This window comes from Calidris pugnax, unplaced genomic scaffold (genome assembly GCF_001431845.1).
Source record: "Calidris pugnax isolate Ruff unplaced genomic scaffold, ASM143184v1 scaffold81, whole genome shotgun sequence".
In the NCBI taxonomy this organism is placed as follows: domain Eukaryota; kingdom Metazoa; phylum Chordata; class Aves; order Charadriiformes; family Scolopacidae; genus Calidris; species Calidris pugnax.
The window spans coordinates 1,819,808-1,835,573 of record NW_015090880.1 but is presented as its reverse complement, the minus strand read 5'-3'; the positions used below and the strand labels follow the sequence as shown (position 1 = coordinate 1,835,573).

Genomic DNA, 15,766 nt, shown 5'->3' with positions numbered 1-15,766 from the left:
AGGAACGAAGGCGGAGGGTTCAGCCGCTGTTGTGGCTTCGTAGTCACCGGGGGAAGATCAGGTGATGTCTGAATAATACCAAGTGTGTAGGAGGTGGGGGGGGATCCACTTATCGTCTTGGCCAGACGTTGACATCCCCACCCAAATGACTAATGTGAACTCGCTGCAACTCCCTACAGATTAGTTCATTTTAAAAGCCTTATCTCCCCATTCCCGGCCTGAGAATTTCCCAAAGTTTTCCTGCAGTTGCTGTGGCAGCCTGGGGAGCAGCAGCCCCATCCCTGAAGCTGGCGTCTTGGCACGGGTCTGGCTACAAACAGCTGTTTGCAGGCATTTAGAGCACGTTGACAAAAAAAATGCGCACTCGGCGGCTTTGATGGGTGGAAAACCACTTGGGCTTCCTCCCCGCTCCCCGGCCGCCCTGCCTGCAGCTGCAGCGTGTGCCGTCTCCTGCATGGGCAGGGATTTGCATACCCGAGTCTTGCATTCCCCAGCACGGGGAGATTTGCATCTCCCCCCTTCCCGCCGGCGTGGCCAAGGGCCACTTCATGCACACACATGTGCAGAGCTTAAAAAAAAAATCAAGGCTTCTTCCGAAAAGTTCCCTAGCGCAGCGCTTCCCGGCTGGCTCTTGTGGCTCCCACAGATTTTCACTGAATTTTACTGAATTTTTAGAGTTGGAAGGGACCATAGAGATCATCTAGTCCAACTCCCCTGCTGAAGCAGGACCACCCAGAGCTTGTCAGAGCATGTTACTCAGGAGCATCCAGGTGGGTCTTGAAAATCTCCAAAGAAGGGGACTCCACACCCTCCCTGGGCAGCCTGTTCCAGGGCTCCCTCCCCCTCACTGTGAAAAAGTTCTTCCTCATATTCAAGTGGAACCCTTTATGTTCCAACTTGTGCCCATTGCCCCTTGTCCTCTCACTGGCAACTACTGAAAAGAGTCTGGTTCCCTCCTCCCTCAGCCCGCCCTTGAGATACTTGTATTTTATTTATTATTTTTTTTAATCTGGAGCTGCAGCGAGCAGGATCCGTGTCATTAACCCGTTACCAAATGCAGGCAGGGAGAGGTGTGAGGGATTGTCCCAGCACACGTGTCCCCAACGAGGGCACCAGGTCCCCAATCTCCCACCGTGTCCCGGCGTCGTTTGGAAATGAAGCATTTACAGACAGGAGCAATGGCACAGATAGCCTTAAGGGGATTTGGAATGGAAATGTAAGGGATGAAAATTTCCTCTTGTGCCCTGATTAACCTCTTTTTGCAAAACGGTAGATTTAAACGATGGCACAGATAGCCTTAAGGGGATTTGGAATGGAAATGTAAGGGATGAAAATTTCCTCTTGTGCCCTGATTAACCTCTTTTTGCAAAACGGTAGATTTAAATGGGCTTTTTCCTTTTTGTTTGGAGCTATGTGCTATACCATAATCCAAAAGTATTTCTTATTACTGTTCTGAGTGTCCGGTGTAGCCTGTAACGTCTGCCGAGATGTAAGCAAAGGCAGGGTGTCATCAGCACCGAGCTTTTAAAATTAGAGTCTTCCAGGACTTTCTTGACCTGAAACCTCTCCTGAGGAGTTGAACACCCAGCCACGGCTGGCCCTGTGCTCTGGAGCTCAGCAGGAGCGTGTGATTCACAGCCTGCAGGAGGCTCACCTGACGGTGCCTTGTGTCCCTAGGCTCTACACCCAATATAATTTGGCTGGAAATGGCCAAAAACTGGATTTGAACTGCAGCACCTATAGAAATAAGCCGTGATGCTTCAAACCTGAAGCATTTCAAAAGAGGCTTAATGATTCCAGCACTGGTGAAAGATGTGTGTGTGTCCTTATAAAAGCTGAAATAGTAGTCTGAGAAAGTATTAGAAACTTTGTTATATTGGTGTATAATTTGTGCTTGGAAATCCTGTACTTTGGGGCAAAATGGAGTAGAAAAGGTTTGCTATATCGATACTCAGCGACCTGATTGCGGACACAGAAGAGCAGCCCCTACACATAACTTGGAGGTAGTTGTTTGGCTGTTGATGAAGAAACTGGGGTTTCTTCAGCTGGGTAGAAGCCGGGAGAGGAGGGAGGACTGCAGAGGTCAGCAGCTGAATGGGAGCTGATGGTGCTTAGTTTGGTGGGATCTTCCTACCAGGCTGCACCTTGAGATGCCTTACCAGAGTGAGCCGATTTAATTACAGGGTTAAAGGACAGATAATAGAAGAGGCAAGAGGTGTGTTTGGCAGAAGGCTCTTGGCTGCTGGAAATACTGTGTCATCGGCACAGGTCCCCAGCTTTGCATTTAAGATGGTGAAGCAACTTGTTCCGCCCCTGAGATGGGCCTGAAGGTGCAAACCAGAAGCTGCACAGGGAGAAATGGTTGGTCAACCTCCCCTTGCCCACGCAGCCCGAGCACGCTCCCTCCTCTGGAGCTGGGCGAGCTGCCGTGCCCTGCAGCAGGAAAAAAACCCTCCCGTTGCTGGTATTCACCTTACGTGGCCCAGTTCTTGGTTTTTCCCTGATAACAAACCAGCTGGGCAGGCTGTCCGTGCTGGGAATACCAGGTCAGCATCCCCGCCGAGGAGTCAAAGGTGTCACTTTGGCCGAGCATGTGGCGGAAAAAAAGGGTCTGGGTGGATGAAAACAGGAGCCGAGGCTTCAGCCCAGTCCCGTGTGATGGTTTGTTTGGATAATGTGCTGGGAACGGGGTGGATCCCAAGGGGTGGGCACCGTGTCCTTGCTGCTGGGGCTCCGCCAGCAAGGGGGGAAGGTTTCCAACTGGAAACCATCGACACGCTGGGGAAAATAAACCGCTCGATCGGCAGCCCTGGCCAGGACAAAAAAACACCCCGAGCCCAGGAGGTGGCCCGGGGCTGGGGCGAGGTGGCCCATCCCCTGAGTCATGGCTGTGGCGGGGAGCCCGTGACCCCGTGCCGTGGGGCCGTGCCGGATGCGTTGTGCAAGAGGAGGTGGGTGACTGTGGCCGTGGCCACCAGCAGCCCTTCTTTCAGCCCTTTGCATGCTTAATTGTCCTGTCCTGCCCAGCTGATCATGGTGAAACGCGTCCTACTTCACATGGAGAGATCCAAACAGCCCAGAAGTAGGTTGCTGTCCTGCCCAGCTGATCGTGGTGAAACGCGTCCTACTTCACATGGAGATCCAAACAGCCCAAAAGTAGGTTGCTATGGAGAGGTGGTGGTGTCCCTTCTGCAGGAGTAAGGAGGTTGCCCTCGGGGATTCCCACTGGGGCCAGTTGCCACGGTCACATCGAGCTGGGTGATGCTCGGTGGGGTGACTTCACTGCTGGTAAATAGAGTGCTTGAGGGAGCCACCTGCACAGAGCTGGCACGGGGACATAGTGGGGGGAGCATTTCATACAGGGACGTGGGCATCTTCCACCTTTGGGCATGGTGTCTGTCCTCCAGGCTCCCCACTCTGCACCGCTGCAAAAGCCGGTTCAGTGTTCAATGGATGGAAACAGTGAAAAATGAGATTTTTGCATCATTAGCCTTAGATCATCAGCCTCCAGTTTAAAGACCTGGTGGATGGGAGGGTTTGGAAGCGCGGAGGGGGGACACCGGTCAAGTGCTGTTCTTGATGGCGAGGGGAGAAGCATGGCTTGGTGTGGAAGAAGTGATGGGTGAGCCCTTTGCAGAAGAGAGAGAGAACCTGACGTGGGGCTTTTTCCAGGAAGCCCGAGAAAGAACTAAGAGGAGTTTCATCTCGCCACAAACAAACAACAAAAAAAAAGAAAGGTCTTTTTCAAAGCGCTTCACTAAGCTGTTTATTAGCTCTGTGGGTATGAGTTTTAGCAACACATGACAGAAACTGAAATTTGCTGCTGCCACCCTCCCCCCTCTAAGTGAGGGCTGCCCGACAGCCTTCCGATGGCAGGGCATAGGAGTTAATTTGAGCATTGAATTAGCTCTTCAGCACCCCATAAATATTCGGCGCAGCGGTAGCTGGATAGATGGAGACCCAGCAGAGGAAGGGCGACTTCCTCGGGGCGGCCGGTGGCGAGGACGAGCCCTGGTCCTTCCCCAGGAGTGGGGCTAATGCATCTCTTGGCAGGGCTCACCACGGAGGTTGCCTCAGAAACCTTTCTTAGAATAAACTCTTCGGCAGAAGCCGGGAGGAGCGGGCATTTCTCAGAATGAATTGCGTCTGCATCACGCAGCGCCGCTTCCTCTTTTTTTCTTTATTTTTTTTTTCTTTTTTTTTTAATTTTATTTTTTTTCTCTTTTCAAATTTCCAATCATGGACGGTCAGCATCGCCCCCATGTCTGAGATTTAATGATATTTGCTTTTACCCAGAGGGACTTTTCCCAACTTTACCTAGAAAAGAGCTAACCCGAAACCCAGCCCTTGCGGTCGGGCGCCTTCCGTCAGCGGCTGCAGTCGCTGCTGGGGCAGAGGAAGCTGCGCGGGTGACGGGAAGCGGGAGCTGACTGCACACCAGGATCCCCCTGCCACCCCTGGCCCCAGGACCGCAGCAGACGCTGCATCACAGCATCGCTATGCGAGGTGCCAGCCCCCGGCCGGGACGGGGGGACAGGCAGGGGGAGGAAAAAAAACCAAAAAATGGAGGGGGGATCACAGTGGGGATGGAGGTTTTCCCTTCCCGGCTCGCTTAGCACCCCCAAACACCTCTCCCAACCCCGTCCCCGGTGAAAGACATGAGGCTGTGTCTTTAAAGGCACCCCGGTGTTCAGCTAAAGTTCAGCAGAAACTAGATCGTGGAGATATAAATCTTTTATTCAACCTCGAATAGCAGCGCTCTGCCCCGCGGAGGGGCCGGGGGCCGGGCTGGCTGCCGCACGCCGGCCCAGCGGGCTCCTCGGCCACTGACCTTTCTGCATTCCTGCTCCTTTCCGCCTTCACCGGCTCAGCTCCAGGCATCGTTATTTATTTATTTAAAAGAAAAACACCGCCCCACCACCTCCTCCCAGCGTGGCCAGGGCAGAAGTCTGCCTTTCAGCAGGCTGGGCACATCCAGGCTCGGCAGCGGCAGGAACGGGCTGAAGGTTTCCCATGCGAAGCCAGAGCCAAGGGGTGCAGGATGGTGTGTGCAGAGAGGAGGAGGAGGAAGGAAGGTGTGCCCCTGTGAGCTGGCAGCATCCCTCCTGCCCTCCCTGCAGAGTCCCAGCAGCCACCGTGGGTCAGCAAGCACTGGGACCAGTTCTATGCCACCCTCTCCAGCAGCCACCATGGGTCAACAAGCACTGGGACCAGTTCTCCCTGCATGGACATGGTTTTACCAGCGCCTCTGTCCCCACGGCTCCTCCCCTCGGGGTGTTTGCCCGGGCTGTTTGGGTGGACATCCCCTTATTTCTGGCTGGGCAGCAGCTGGACGCCTCCAGGCTGAACTTTGGGTTTGAGTGGTAGCCAACAAGCTCCATGAAACCTGAACGGGAGGGCAGGTGAGGTCCAGCCCCGTGACGTGGGTTGGCAAAGCCATGTGTAGGTCCTTCCCCAAGCCTGTCTCTGCACAGATTTCCAGGTGCCCCCGTTGGGTCTTTCTCGGCCAGTTCCAGGCTCAAAAGGGAGCCCAGGAGACTGCCTGGGCAGCCCTGAGTCCTCTCTCCTCCTTAACCTTCTCAGCTTGTGGAGTTCACGTGGAGGCTCTTTGTCTTTAATCTTTCCCCATGAGTACTAGAGAGGCACTTGTTGGTTTTTTTTCAAGTGAAAGCCAAGATTTCCCATTCTCAAGTGACTTCAAGAGCTGGGGCTTTCAGAAAACCAACAAGTAGGAAACTTCTGACCAGCCTGCAGAGGCTGGTGATGCTCTAAGGGTGGCTGGTTTGGTTTCCCCACCCGAGGCTGCCCCTGGCCTTCCCTGCCTGCAGCGCTCGAGCTGCAGCCTCTGCAGCAGCTGCAGCCTCTGCTTGTGTTGCAGAGTAACGCCGGAAAAGCTTTGGGGTGTTTCTTAGCAAGATGTCACAGGCAGGTAAAGGTTGGTGTTTCCAGGTCCTGCTTCCCTTGTCCCCTTCATCCTTCAGAAGGATGGGGCCTGGCAGCGGCTCTGGGGGATGCTTGGGTATCTCACCTCTTTGGGATCAAGTTAAAATAATGATATTTCCACAGCAGGTAAGGAACGGGCAGGACCTGCAGGGCTCTGCCTCTGCCTGAGAACCTCAGGATGTGGACCAGAGGGTCCAGGCAAACCTGAGAATATAAATTGCATTTCAGTCTAACTTGCCTCGTCCTTGAAAACCTCTGGCCTGGAGGAGAGCGGGGAGGGAAGAGCAGTTGGTTTAGTTTGTTTTCCCCTGGGTGGGGAGGGGAAGACACTAGTGCTGAGCCTGCCCCCTCTTCCCTAACCAGGATTTTACTACAGCTGGAAGAACACAGTGAAACGTGGCCTGTTGCTACTGTTAAATCTTAATTGTGCCACTGTCGTTTCCTAAAGTCCCAAATATTTTGGCACTTGTCTTGATAAAGGCATATTTTTTTTTGGTACATATGTATATTTTTTTTTTTCTTTTATTAGCAGAAACCATCTGCCCTGTAAACAGAGATCAGGAGGAAAAAAGCCTTCCTGGCAGTTCTGCATCACGTGGGGATCCTGTGGTGCGCTGCACGGGAAAGGGCCCTCTTTTCTGCCGTCTAATCTCAGCAGGGCTAAACCCCAGGCAGAGCAGCAGCAACTAATTTCAGGCGATTGAATCTGGGCGTCACATCTGAGTGGCAGCAAGGGACGGGGCTGGAAATCTCTGCAGAGGGGCAGGGCCCCGATTGCAGCAGGATGGATGCTGCTGGGGATAGGGTGGGATGGAGCAGAGAGATGGGGGGGAGCAGGTTGGAGTTAGAGATTTGGGCTGGGAATGGCAAAAAGCCAAAGAGAGTTTGCAGGCCCGTAAAAAACCCAAAAAAACCAACCAAGCCCTAGGTTTGAGAGAAAGCCAAGCGGGATGAACTTTGGCCACCGTTAATCAGTGCTGGGGATGGATGGTTGGTGTGGGATAGGGTGAATCCAGCGGGCTCTTACCCCTCCATCTGCTTCGTTTCAAACATTTACCAGTACCAACCAAGCCCTAGGTTTGAGAGAAAGCCAAGCGGGATGAACTTTGGCCACCGTTAATCAGTGCTGGGGATGGATGGTTGGTGTGGGATAGGGTGAATCCAGCGGGCTCTTACCCCTCCATCTGCTTCGTTTCAAACATTTACCAGTTGCTGCAGCCTCACCCCCGAGAGCGCACACATCCTTATCTCCCCCAGCGTTTAGTTTAACTTCCATTTCTGAGAGTTATCTCCAGCGTGGGAGAAGGACCAGACGAGATAGGAAACCAGTTGGGTGTTGAAACGTAAGGTGTCAAGATGCGGTGTGCACCCCTCCTCCTCCTCTCTTGTGGCTTTCTGTTCCGTTCCTGCTGTTATTTTTAACGTCACCGGCGCAGACGTGAGTGGATGTGTCAGCCTCTGTGCACAGAGCAGTGAAACCCAGCACGTGTCCACTGGAGTTCCGACTGTAACTTACAGGTGGAATATTAGAGAGTCTGTATGCCTGAATGAGAACTTGATTATAAACAATTAATTGTCACTTAATCTGGCCCCAATCTCGTGTTTTACCCTGAGTCAGCCAGTCAGAGTATGTTGTTTTTTTTTTCTTTTTCATCAAAAAGAAAGCATTTCAGGTAGGAAAGTAGTTCCAGGTAGAATATGGTTTCTCTCATTGGAAAGCGTGGCCAAGCTTTGCTCGACCAAAAAAAAAGGAAACCAGTTCTATCAGCAGAAAATCTCCAACAAGGATGAATTAAGTTTTACCCTGAGTCAGCCAGTCAGAGTATGATTTTTTTTTTTTCTTTTCCATCAAAAAGAAAGCATTTCAGCTAGGAAAGTAGTTCCAGGTAGAACATGGTTTCTCTCATTGGAAAGCTTGGCCGAGCTTTGCTCGACCAAAAAAAAAAAAAAAAAAGGAAACCAGTTCTATCAGCAGAAAATCTCCAACAAGGATGAATTAAGAGAGGCTCAGATGGCAGCAGGTTTCTAGTGCTGGGAAATGCTCATCCAGATGTGAAATCTGGGCTGGTTTCACGTCCAGTGTTCTGTGTGTTACACTGAGGGTATCTGAAGGAGGAATGGCTGGGGAGACTGAGTTGCTGGAAAGAGAGAGGCTCAGATGGCAGCAGGTTTCTAGCGCTGGGAAATGCTCGTCCAGATGTGAAATCTGGGCTGGTTTAATGTCCAGTGTTGTGTGTGTTACACTGAGGGTATCTGAAGGAGGAATGGCTGGGGAGACTGAGTTGCTGGAAAGAAAAAAAAAAAAACAAACAACCAAACGCAGCCTTAATTGTCAGTATTTAGGTCTGAAGGGCCTCGTTGCCCATAACGAGCAATTTTGCAGACTTTCCAGGGAGATGCAAATGAAAATAACTGCTGAGGCTGCGTAGCCCAGGAGTGTCCCCGCGTGGCACTGGAGATCCGGCCGCGGGTTTTCAATTAGGCAAACGCTAATTGTGACCTCTTGTGTGTGATTCTCAGGAGAGAAACCTGGACTGGTTCCCCCGGATGCGAGCCATGTCGCTGGTGAGCAGCGACGCGGAAGGGGAGCAGAACGAGCTGAGGAACTTGCAGGAGAAGTTGGAGTCCACCATGAAGCTCGTGACCAACCTCTCCGGGCAGCTCTCGGAGCTTAAAGACCAGGTAAGGGAGCGCCGGCGGCGAACGTGCGGCCGCGCACCGGTACGGGCAGGACAAAGGTCCTGTGGGTACAAAGAGGTGATTTACAGCTTCTGCAAACCCGGTTTCTAAAGGAACTCCTGGTTAGGAGAGAAGTGAACAAACAAAATGTCCTTCCCAAGCCCCACTGACCCGCCTGGCAGCGCGCACTGAGCCGGCCTGGGCCAAAGTGGCCACCTCCAGAAAGGGAAAACTTGCATTTTAAAAAGAAATAATTAAAAAAAAATCAAAGCTGAAGTTGACTTAAATCATCCATGGCCGGTGCAGGCAGCCCGTTTGCATCTAGTGGTGGTGTTGCTACGGGTTTTAACCCCAGACCTTGGCATGAATCCTCCAAGTCAGAGGGTGTGATGTTGATAGAAGTGCTGCTGCCCCGACCTCAAAACCCACCGAGACACTGGAGAAACGCTCCGAGTTGTGGTTGGTTTGCACTGGTCTCCCCCTGCCATGGCTGCTGGTGCAGGTATAGTTTGGTGACTGTCACACTTTGGGGACCGACCTACCCACAGAAATAGTTTGCACCGGGGGGTTTGTCGCCGCTGCTGAACCCGCCAGCGCTGCGGGGACCTCCTGGTGGTTTTTTGGTGCAGCGTTTCTTTCTGCAGCAGGAGTTGGAGGAGCTGTGATGGCTTGTGGCTGGAGGGGTGGTAGGGATTGTCCCCAGCCCGTGGCTGGGTGAGAGCCACGGAGGCGGCAGGGCTTTACTTCACCTTGTCCCTCCAGATCACAGCCCAAGCCGAAAAGGGAAAACGCTGTTGTCGGGAGCTGTTTGTGGCGCGGAGGTGACTACCTGCTTATCTTTATGGATTAATAAACCTGCGCTAGGTGGTTCAATTAGTTAAGTTTATATAGATAGGGGCACTGGATAAAGCTAATTGCTGACTTGCAGCAGGTGGTACCCTAGGGCAGCCGATGGAGTCGCCGCAGGCAGAAAAGGCCAGTGGGTTTGGGCCGTTATCTTTCCAGAGGTGATGTGCCTGCAGTGGCAGGGTTAGCACAGCTCACCCCGACGCTGATGGGGTTCCTGCTCCCCTCCTCTGCTCTGGGCTGGCCCCCCTTTCTCCTGAGTTACCTTCCTGGAGACGTGAGTCTCTGGAAGCCAGCACGGACCGAGATCCCGGCTCCCTGCCTTCCGATCACGCTCTGCATTTCTGATGGATGGAGCCCAGACCCTTTGCCCGACACCCCCAGAGCACAAGGAAGGGATTAACGTGGAGGATTGGGTGCAGAAATTGCCTGCTCTTGGCTGTAATTAGTTTTCAGACCCTGTGCCACGGACCCCCCCTGGCTCTAGTTGGTTGTGAGGATGGAGGATAGAGGCGGTTGCTCTCTTTGTGAGTTTTAATACTTGCCGGGTAGTGGGTTTTTTTGCTGTTTTGCCTGGAAACAATTATCTTGAAACATGTGTCTTACGTCTTCCTGCTGAAGGGTCTGACTCAAAGTGGTCTGCAGTCACCGGGAGCCTTTCCACCGGCCGCAGCCAGCTCTGGGACTGAATGCATTTATTTCTGAAGCTTGCAGCTCTTGGCTGGCCAAGCACTAAAAACCCTTCTCGCTCTTTGTGAAAATAAGAATGAAGGATTTAGCTTTTAGGGAGCTATTTGACTGTAAAAGCAAAAGAGGAAACCAGCTTCATTAATGTTGTGATAGCTTTTAGGAATTCCCCTAAGTACCGTTACCCAGAGCCCTGCTTAGGTTGCAGGATGCTCCAATTGTTTGACAAAACCAGTATATCCCTCCTCCTGAGCAGGAGCTGTCTCCAGGAAGAGGAACTTAACTTGGGGAACTTTTATTTGTATTTATTTCCTTGTAATTAAGTAAAGGGAAAACCTCTCATTCATTTGCTTTTCAAGCTCGTTAGGTTTCTGGAGACAGTAATTGTCAGGAGCTGGAATCCGGCAGGCCTGCTTTCACCAGGAAGCGCACCAGGAGCCGTGCAAATCTTGACCATTTTAATTCTGTGCAAAAAAAGAAAAAAGATTACAACCTAATTGTCTGCAGCAGCAGGGGATTAGATGTAATCACCCCGAAGCCCTTCCCAGCGCCGTCTTCCCCTGCCACTGAGCACGAAGGGTCTGGAATGGACTTTGGCCGCTGGCTGAGGACAGTCCCCTGGCCCCTGTCACCGCAGACGTGACTCTGGAGCTGCTGCTGGGGTTGGCTTTACCCAAGGCACACCGGTGGCCCGTGTGTGCCCGCCGGCTCCTGCCCTTCATGCTCCCGTGCTGGCATTAACTCCAACTCACCCGTAACCTTTGGAACCGCCTCCGTGCACCCGGTTATCGGGGAGCCCGGCTTGACTCGGGTGAACTTGAGGCCCCTTGGTTGGGTGTTTTCAGTCCCGTCAGCGTTCCTGCCGTAGCCAAGGGCTCCCTTGTGATTCCCTGGGCTGGGGTTTATCCCCTTCCAGGCCCAGGTGGAGAGTCGTTGCAGCCATAAAGCCTTTCCAAGAGGTTTGCTCTCCAGGTGAATGTGACAGAGATGAATGTTGCTCCGTCTCACAGCCCTGTGCCCTCTGGAGAAGTGTTACGCTTCATGCAGGATTAACAACCTTCTGCATCGACGTTGCAATGCCATTTCTCTCCCAGCTTTACATTACTTTGCCTTCTCTTCTCCAGACTAAAAGACCCAAGTCCCTCAGCCTCTCCTCATCAGAGAGATGTTCTAAGCCCCTCATCATCTTTGTAGCCCTCTGCTGTCCCCTCTCCAGCAGTTCCCTGTCTTTCTGGAACTGGGGAGCCCAGAACTGGTCCCAGTGCTCCAGATGGGGCCTCCCCAGGGCAGAGCAGAGGGGCAGGATGACCTCCCTCCACCTGCTGCTCACACTCTTCCTGATGCCCCCCCAGGATGCCATTGGCCTTCTTGGCCACAAGGGCACATTGTTGGCTCCTGGTCATCCTGTTGTCCACCAGGACTCCTAGGGCTTTCTCCTCAGAGGTGCTCTCCAGCAGGTCAGCCCCACGGAGGACAGGGAGGTGTGACCTGTCACCAGGAGGCTGCGGTCACCTTCCTGGAAAGGCACAATAACAGCTCTGCCTCCCTTGGGTCAGGCGATGAGCACGGCACCGGGCTGCAGACGACTTTAATTATGGTTTCAAGAGGAATGACTGTATCCCAGTCCTTTCCCCAGCCGTTAAATGAGTGTAATTATACCCAGCCAGCCCGAGTGAAAGCTGTGGTGTGCGCAGTGATGTGCGGCCCATGGGACATGGAGGAGCCCTTTGGCAGTTGTCCAGAACTGCCTGATTTGACCACTTTCTTTCCCTACAATGAACTCCAGACCCGAGGTTGGCCACCAGCCACCTGCCCCAGGGCACCAGGGGACCCCGGGATGGGGGCGGGAAGACTATTCACCATCACCAAAACTGGAGGTTTTAGACAAATAGATTCAAGTGTGTGTTACAAATGAACGTACGAACGTGTTTATCCTCCTTCTCCTGGAGTAACTTCCACAGTCAGTTATATTGGCTGACATTTGTGATTAAGTATTTGAAAACTGAAAAAATCAAATTATTAGAGAGTCACAGAGTGGTTGGGGTTGGAAGGCACCTCTGGAGATCATCCAGTCCAACCCACTGCCAGAGCAGGGTCACCCAGAGCAGGTCTCACAGGCAGGTTTGGAATGTCTCCAGAGAAGGCAGCTCCACACCCTCTCTGGGCAGCCTCTTCCAGGGCTCTGCCACCCTCAAAGGACGGAAGTTCCTCCTCATGTTGAGATGGAATTCCCCGTGTTCCAGTTTGTGCCCATTGCCCCTTGTTCTGTCACCGGGCACCACTGAGCCCCATCCTCTTGGAGAGATGCTCTATAGCCTCTGCTGGACTCTTTCCAGCAGTTCCCTGTCCTTCTTGAACTGCGGAGCCCAGAACTGGACCCAGTGCTCCAGTTGTGGCCTCACCAGGGCAGAGCAGAGGAGGAGGAAACCTCCTTCAACCTGCTTGCTATGCTTTTTTGAATGTGCCTTAGGAGACCGTTGGCCTTCTTGGCCAACAGGGCCCATTGCTGGCTCATGGACAACCTGTTGTCCACCAGGACTCCCAGGTCCTTCTCCACAGTTGTGGATGGAGATGATAGAGGAAGAGCACTGCAGAGAATTTGGTGAATTTTCATAAAGAAAAATACTTTAAATTGTATCTTATGCATGAAAGAAAAATTACTTTTTTGGGTCAATCAGCCTTTGGGCCAGATTTTGTGGTGCATGGTTGTGCTACTGGAGGTGTTGTGACTCCCTGGTAAGCTGGTGGGGTGCCCCACCACCCCCAAGCCCTTTACTGGAGCTGGTGGGTGCTCACCCTCGGGGAGGAGCAGCCGGAGCAGGATGTGAGTGTGGTTTGTTGTGCACCCCATCAGTTCCACCACCAATCACGGGCAATTGTTGTGGGTTCCCACAACAATTTGAGGGTGCAGGGGCTCTTGGTGGAGCCCAAGTGTCCAAGGAGCAACGCTGGGCTCCCCTGGGTGGTGCAGGGGCGAGGTGGTGTCCTGGCACCCTCCTTGGCAGGGCTGCCGCAGGCTGTCCCACGTGTCGGCTCCTCCAAAGCCAAGACGTGGTGGAGAATGCGTGCAGCCATCCAGCTGTTGGCTGCTGGAGATCCTGCCCACGCCGGAGTCCTTCCTTATGTGGCGTGTGTCAGCTTCTGCAAGTCGTCACAAACCTCCCAGAAGGTTTGAAAAGAGAGCGGAGAATTGGATGGCGGCCGCTTTTCAATACCAGTAATAAAAAAACATGGTCCGTATTCAGGTCAGGATGGTGGCAACCACCAGGAGGAAGGTTATTTTATCCGGTGGGAAGCGCTGCCTGGCAGCGAGGTGGTTAAACCTCCCCTCCCTGCCTCGCCTCTTGCCTTTTGGCAGATGGAGAGGGATGTTGGCTCCCTCCTGGCTGGAGTGGGAGCGCTCGAGTCTATTCCAGCAAAGACAGGGTATTCCCAGCCTGACTTGAGGGCTCGCCCTCTTTTTTTTTATTTTTTTCTTTTTTCTTTTTTTTTCTTTCCGCCTTCTGCGTCTCGTCTGCCTGGTCGGTTGGACGGGTGACAAGGAGTTGCTAACGGGGATGGGGTGTGCTGTGAGCTCCTCTCCCTGCTGGCCGCTGGGTTTTCCTGAGGTTTTTCTCCTTGCGGAGCGGTTGTCACCCCCCCAGCAAACCCACGGAGGTCCCCACGGAGGGCACGGGACGGGGTGGCAGTTGCCCCTTCCATCCCCTGGCGCTCGGCCCGGCGGGAGGAGGGGGGTTATTGGTAGAAGAAGCAGGTTTTGGGAGCGAAGGCTTAAACCACAACAGGCGGCGGCGGGTCCCTGGCCCGGCTGACGCACAGGAAGCGTCTAGGCCCTTAATGAGCAAACTTTTTAATTTTCCAGATGACGGAGCAGAGGAAGCAGAAACAGCGCATCGGTCTCCTAGGACACCCCCCGCCCGTCAGCGTGAACCCACAGCAACCGGCCTAAGTGTGGGGGGTCCCTGCTGGTGTGTGTGTCACCCCCAACCAACAACCCACCCCAGCAGCACCGGGGACGCTCGGCCTGGCCGCTGCGGCTGCTTCTCGTGTGCGTCCGGCTCCGTTTGTAAATACCCTGTTTTTATACTATATGTATATGACTGCTACTATATAAAATTTCGGGCATACGTGTTGTAATTTAGAACCGTTGGCACGGGGCAGATGTTGAAACTTTGTGCCAAAACTATCAAAAATTTGCCTTTTTTTTTTTTTTTTTTTTCTTTCTTGGAAGGACTGAAGAGAGCACCTGAATTGCACTTGAAAAGAATATTTGACTACGTGACATGTATTTTGTATTTAAAAAAAAAAGAAAAAGAAAAATAGAATAGCTAGTATTTATGTTTTTATACAATTGTGCAATATGAATTATGCAATCACAATATATTTGTAACTCCTGAATGTCCTAAAGGGAGTGCACATCTTTGAATCTGGTGTGTTAGTACAATGTAATAAATGGTATAAAAATTACAGGTGTAAATGAGGCTGCTGCAAAATTGTGTTACTGGTGATTTTTCATACCCTTGGACATTTTTGTACCATGTGTGTAAATAATCTTGCAATGCCATATCTGTTGCCTCTTCCTCCCAGAGATAACGCTGGGAATCCGTGAGCTGTTAAATTGGTATCAATTATAAAGCAAAACGTTAACTTTGAAGCTTCCAAACGAGGAAAGCAGGAGGTATTTTTCAAGCGACTTCTTCTAAGTACTGAGGCCAGAAGAGCTCAGATGCCGGGTTTTTTTAAAACGCTAAGATTTCTTAAAGGGAACTTTTTATGCAAAATGAAGTTAGGGATGAGGATGCGCTGCTGGCGAGTGGGCGCAGTCTCCTATGGGCTTTTGGTGCCGCGACACCTAAAGCCTGTCCCGAGGCTGCCCGGGCTTTGCATTCCCAGTGTGTGGGATCCTTTTCCTTTTATTTTTTCATGAGAGACCTATGTGCCTGCTAAAGCTCTAGCAAACAGGCATCGCACCGACCCCAACCCGACCTGTCTCCCCTGGAGCGCAGCTGAGCACTGACGTGTGACGTGTGTGAGAGCCACTGGTTTGAGGTCGGTGTGTCCCACCCCTCCCTCTCCCCCTCCATTCGGTCACTTTCTTTGGTTTCCGATTCTAGAGAGTATGAAAGGAAACTTGGGTTTGTTGTTTGTTGTTGTTTTTGGTTTGGTTTTTTTTTTTCTCTCTCTCTCCAATCTGTTGCATAGTTTTATACATGGACCTCATTTTACAAAAGCTGACTTCTCTGCAATACTGTCTACAAAAAAAAAAAAAAAAGAAAAAAAAAAAGCTACAAACAGAGCTATGAAAATTTGTAAATGCATAAATATAGGTATTTAAATAAATGATGCAAAATACTCTATGGTGAGAGGCTGCTGGTGGTTTTTGTCCCCCCTCCAAGGTGCTGTGTGGTTGTGTTTGCTGTGATGCCCCGGAGAGCTGAGCCAGGGGGGCTTTCAGGTAAGGAGGGGGCTTTTCCCAGCTCCCAGGTTGGGCTTTTGGCACCGTAGTGAGTCCCTGCGGAGGCACCGGGGTCCCAGGATCCATCACTCCACTTTGGGATACTCCAGATTCCTACCACTGATAATTTCAGGCTTTTCATCCTCAGAGTAGAAT

At 52.1% G+C, this 15,766-nt stretch overlaps 1 protein-coding gene across 1 annotated transcript in view; it reads left to right on the top strand.

The window, feature by feature from the left end:
* The window catches only part of ITPR1 (inositol 1,4,5-trisphosphate receptor, type 1), a 191,774-nt gene extending 176,335 nt beyond the window's left edge, over positions 1 to 15,439 (top strand). The window contains exons 59-60 of the mRNA XM_014946800.1: positions 8,464 to 8,625; positions 14,018 to 15,439. Coding sequence (XP_014802286.1) covers positions 8,464 to 8,625; positions 14,018 to 14,104 — 249 coding nt within the window. The 3' untranslated portion in view covers positions 14,105 to 15,439. The remainder of the gene's footprint in view (positions 1 to 8,463; positions 8,626 to 14,017) is intronic.
* The last annotated feature ends 327 nt before the right edge of the window (positions 15,440 to 15,766 follow it).